Source organism: Asparagus officinalis, chromosome 7, assembly GCF_001876935.1.
Source record: "Asparagus officinalis chromosome 7, Aspof.V1, whole genome shotgun sequence".
Lineage (NCBI taxonomy): Eukaryota > Viridiplantae > Streptophyta > Magnoliopsida > Asparagales > Asparagaceae > Asparagus > Asparagus officinalis.
The window spans coordinates 144,167,185-144,172,268 of NC_033800.1; the positions used below are offsets into that span (position 1 = coordinate 144,167,185).

The 5,084-nt window shown below is 35.5% G+C and overlaps 1 protein-coding gene across 5 annotated transcripts in view; it reads right to left on the bottom strand.

Annotated features, from left to right (window-relative positions):
* Positions 1 to 3,505, bottom strand: part of LOC109848517 (inositol hexakisphosphate and diphosphoinositol-pentakisphosphate kinase-like) — a 34,213-nt gene extending 30,708 nt beyond the window's left edge. Inside the window, exons 1-5 of one of the 5 annotated variants that reach the window (XM_020418038.1) lie at positions 3,417 to 3,505; positions 3,158 to 3,287; positions 2,933 to 2,992; positions 1,876 to 1,922; positions 1,082 to 1,165 (exon numbers count right to left, since the gene is read on the bottom strand). In XM_020418038.1, coding sequence (XP_020273627.1) covers positions 1,082 to 1,165; positions 1,876 to 1,922; positions 2,933 to 2,992; positions 3,158 to 3,271 — 305 coding nt within the window. In that variant the 5' untranslated portion in view covers positions 3,272 to 3,287; positions 3,417 to 3,505. Of the gene's footprint in view, positions 1 to 1,081; positions 1,166 to 1,850; positions 1,923 to 2,932; positions 2,993 to 3,083 lie in introns of those variants that run through there. The other 4 variants (XM_020418039.1, XM_020418037.1, XM_020418040.1 and 1 more) reach the window with 4 other exon arrangements.

Sequence of the window (5,084 nt, forward strand, 5' to 3'; positions counted from 1 at the left end):
TTGGGCACTAATATAGCTTAGGTGATATTCTTCAAAAAGTAGTAAATTTAAAGTATGAAACCAGAATAACTACTGCTTTCCCACACCTAAACCAAATAGATTTAATGGCAAGGCATGAAAACAATCTTTGGAGATGGATTTGCTTAAACATTTTGAACTAGATTAGTTGCACTCACACAAAGAACTTCAAAAGCAAGGTCAGGTACAGTATTCTGCTGTTAGAGGCATGTTACTATAATGTGAGACCCGGACTTGAAAGGAGAAAATGTATATAAACTCGTCATAGGCACTCAACATATGAAATTCCAGTCAAGTATTCATAACTTATATGTTACTTAGCAGCAACTATTGTCCAAACCAAAATTAAACAGTGTTCACACCCCCCCCCCCCCCACCCCAACAAAAAAAACCAAAAAGAAAAAAAGATTTCTGCTCTTTTGGTCATTAGGTCTAGTTGCAAAACTATAATGGGCCTCCAACCAAAGCAGCATCATATTGCAAGTATTATGGTTGCTTTAATGTCTACGACATAATTAGTACACGTGGCTATGTTCCCGATCTTACAGAGAGGGTGTCAAATGAACTCGCTCTAACGCTTGTTTGGTGTGTTTCAAACTAAAAACTAAAGTACGTAGTAGTCAGAAGTTCTGCTGAAATAACTGTCATTCATTAATTCAAAATTAAGGAAAAAAATTACAGAAGATATATACAACAAAAATTATCTATCGAAGAAACTAAATAACAAAAAAAAGCTAGAGAGAAGGCCAACAAGAAGGAAAAAAGCAATACACTATAATATTCATGAATAAATTCATAGAAATTTAAAATGACCATTTAACTATATCAACTGATAAATTTCCAGACGAAGTAAATATAATTTGAGCACAATAACTTCTTTCATGCAAATTATATTTTTCAATTGATCCTTAGGAACAGAAGCTTTGCATTACACCAACTTGATCCATTAAGACACTGAATAGTGCTCATTGCAACTTCAGAAATCATATGTAAGCAAAAGACTGAAACAAATATTGTAAGCTGCTTTATCTATGTCAATTTGACAGTTAAGAAAGGATCTTACTTTCTTAATGCAGCATACATCTCAGCTTTCTTAAGTGGATAACCAGTAGAATGGAAGGCAATCAGGCAATCGCAAATTGGCCAACTGAAACCTCAATATATGTACAAAAGTCATAAGTACCAAATAGAATCCAACTGGTCGCATGTATATTTATAGCGAGGACCAATGTATATAAGATGGAAGGTTAAATAATTAAGAGGATATGACACTAGTATCTTCTAAGGGAACAGTGTTCTGATATGCAAATATAAATTAATAAAAAGAAGAGTTGAGCCACTCAAAGACATCATTACATGTCATTCTTTGCTTGGCATATTGTGTTACAAACTCAGTAGAGATATATGCATACAGAGAAATACGTCATGAGATTTTGATGCACAAATTCAGCCATATACAATGATACTCATGTTTATTGGGCATCCATAGGGTGAAAACTAAGTATATGACTGCTTCAAAATGATAGAAAATAGTAGCTTAAAGAATTGCATCATTGAAACTGAATTTTCGGACGTGTCAGTTGAGAAGCCAACGTAAAGTTCTTTACTTTTTAATAAAAATTGGATTGTACACCAATGTAAAAGGAGGTCTTCATCGTATTGGGAATTGAAAGGCTCCATGATTCGTGAAGCATTCAATATGTCGGTCTTGTGCCCTTTGTTAGTTAACTCATGTCATCTAGGATACTTTTTGTTTTCTTTTTTCTTCATATGGAGTGACATGCATACTCTCGGGGCCTTTCTAGTTAGTAATATTATAATTGTGGACATACTTTCTGACTGTGTACAGAAACATACTTCTCTACAGGTTCCTCAAGAATTACCCTATCACCAAAAAGTATAACCTGCAAAAGATAAACAAAGCATCAAAACCAACAGTTGAAGGGATCCTAAAAGAATGAAGCAATGCGATAAATCCATATACTGCAATATAGATGTTACTAACAGGAGAAATGGGTGCATGAGTATGCATCAGAACATGCATTGCACAGCCCATAAAGATGAAGAATTATACGTGAGAACCTGTAAGTCATTTTTCCAGTAGTGTCTTAACAAAAAAAATCACGCGAGCTTCATAATTTGCCACTCAAACTGCAGACCCACTTCATTCACCGCGAGCTTGATAATTTGCCACTCAAACTGCAGACCCACTTCATTCACCATGATCTTAGATAGAATGCATGGAAGGCAAAATGATCCTTACCTATGCTTAAGGCTTCCAAATGAATGGTCAAGATACATACATGATTTCAATCGCCAATGAGATTCATGAATCAGAACCTTTCATACACAGTGAAACGTGATATATTTCCAGAATTTTTGGTTAAATCAATCTATTAGATAAAGTGACAAACTGAGATTGCATACTAAGATGTGAGTGCATGACATAGTATATCTCTCATTTGGTTTTCACTAACCCTCCTGTCATCTGAAATAAATTATGCATGGTGTTTCCTCTTCATTCAGCAAAAATCATCGAAGTAAGATTGAGTCATGACTGAATGGCTACAATTATTTGTCTCCCTGCAAAAATCATCGAAGTAAGATTGAGTCATGACTGAATGGCTACAATTATTTGTCTCCCTAAATCTATCACGGACAGAAAGATCAATGCAATTGAGTCATGACTGAATGGCTACAATTATTTGTCTCCCTAAATCTATCACGGACAGAAAGATCAATGCACGCATGCAATTTTCGTCAACTTCATAGTAGTTAGTGATACAGTGATGCATGTTTGTGCACGCAATTTTTGTGATCTTACATGGATCATTATCTCCCTAAAATTGATTTCTCACCACAAGTTATAACATACCAAAAGACCATTGAATTCATGTAAAAATCTAAAAGCTACCTCGAATTCTCCAAATGCCTGCAATCTCTCAAGGATCTGGCCCATGGGAGCAGACAACACCTACAAACAACAGGATCACCGTCATCAACAACAACAACACAAACAGAAACTAAAACAACAGTAAAACGGAAAGGAAAAAAAAAACCATCACCTTTATATCTAATCCAACCATTTTCTAGCAAATCAAAAGGGGAAAAAAATAACATCGGGCATAAGGGAAAGAACCTCCGATCCGCATTTCACCTTCTTTTCCATGACGCAGACGCCGATCTTGATCTTCTCTCCGGCGGCCGTGGCCGCGGCGGCACCGTCGCCGGCGTTCTCCTCCGCCACAGCCATTGAGCTGAGAATCGACCTAAAGAATGGAGAATCTTGTGGGAAGATTCAACTAAGATTCAAAGGAACACATCACATCATCATATTCTTTGTTACTGCTGTCTATTATTTAATGTTTGATCCCAATCTGGGAGTTCTTTTTTCGTACCTGCGACTACAGTCACCCTAGCGAATGAAAGCTCCTGTAATTATATTTTAATAAACTACAAAAATACAGAAGAAAAGCCTGTTTTCGCGGATGTTCCCTTTTATTTATTTATTTTATAGAGGCCAGTATTTGTTTTCCTTCCTCTTTTTTGCTATTGATTTATTAATAATCAATAATTGACTAATGCGTTTTGTGGGAAGATGAGAATTCAGGGGGCTAGATTAATTTAGTTGCCTAGACCTATGTTTTTGTTTCTTAGACCCTTTTTGGATTGAGGGTAATCTACTTCTTTATTACTAAAGGAGAACAACAAAAAAGCTAAAATGAATAGTAAATTTTCTAATTTTCCATGTATTTTCTCCTCAATTCTCCACAACCATCCATCGTTAAGTTAATTCACCGTAACCGTCCAAACTCGCCATGTTTAGAATCAAAACCCACGTCTCTTTCAATAAGCTTTGATGAACAGTTAATGAAAACGCACGTTCTCTTCTCTTCGGGGTGCGCACTGCGTTCTCTATTCAAGAATAATTGCTATTCACTTCAAAAAAAAGAAGAGAAGAAAAATCCTCAAAAAAGGAATGCCTGGTGCGGTTCAATTTCATCCAATGTCGTCTCTCTCTCTCTCTCTCTCTCTCCCCCATCCCCCCCCCCCCCCTCTCGCTCAATTGCAATAATTCTGGAGAAATCATAGAAACCCAGAAGGAGATTTCAGTGGAGATGACCGTCGATGGGACCCACCATGCTATTGTGGCTTCAGGGTTGGTGGACGAGCTGGTTAGTGAGGCTCTGGTGTGGATCTCTCTCCATGGGCTTGTGGTTGGGGATAGGAGTATTCAGGTCATCTCTCTTACTTTGGTTGAAAACCAAGTAATTTTTTTTTATTTTTAAGCTTTTGGTCTGGAAAAGATATCAACTTTGTGCTTAAATAACCCTCAGCTATAGATCATTGGTAACAATGAAGCTTTTCTTTGCTGTAGTTTAGTTTAAGTGGGAGTTAAATATTTGCAAATTGTAGTACGCACTGTAGTTGTCGCTGCAGTTGCTGATTTGTGCTGTTCTGTTGATGCGAAATGAAGTTATGCCAAATTCTATAGTTTATGTGGATTTTATTTCCACAATTTTGGAATTAAGTAAGATTCTACGTGACTTTTAATTTTAGGCGAAAAGCAATTATGGACGAATTTACTAGACATATGCAAGGCGAAGTCTCAAAAAGTGTGTTATTTATATAGTATTAGATTAGATTATTGAATGTCTAATTTCCTAAAAGTAGAAAGCTGAAAGAACACTCGAATCTAATATAAAGGATTTAGAATTAGCAGACCAAAAAAATGAAATATAAATCTAGAACGTGGGTTGAAGATGAATTACAAACTATTTCTTTTTTATGTGGCAGTTGTCTTGAGCTTTATGCTTTAATTAATTTTAGCAAATATTAACATTTTTTCTACAGATAAAAAATGATACATGCAGCCTAGCATTATGTAGCAAAACAAATAGATGATAGTATGGTTCTTTATATTTATATAGAAGAGTGCTAACCTTATAAATATGTATAAGGAATACTAACCTGTTTTTTAGTTTTCCCATTTCTTTAATGATTTCTATTACTATTTTTTATTCTGTTTTCTATTTATGTAAAAATTTGAGTTGTTATGATAATTA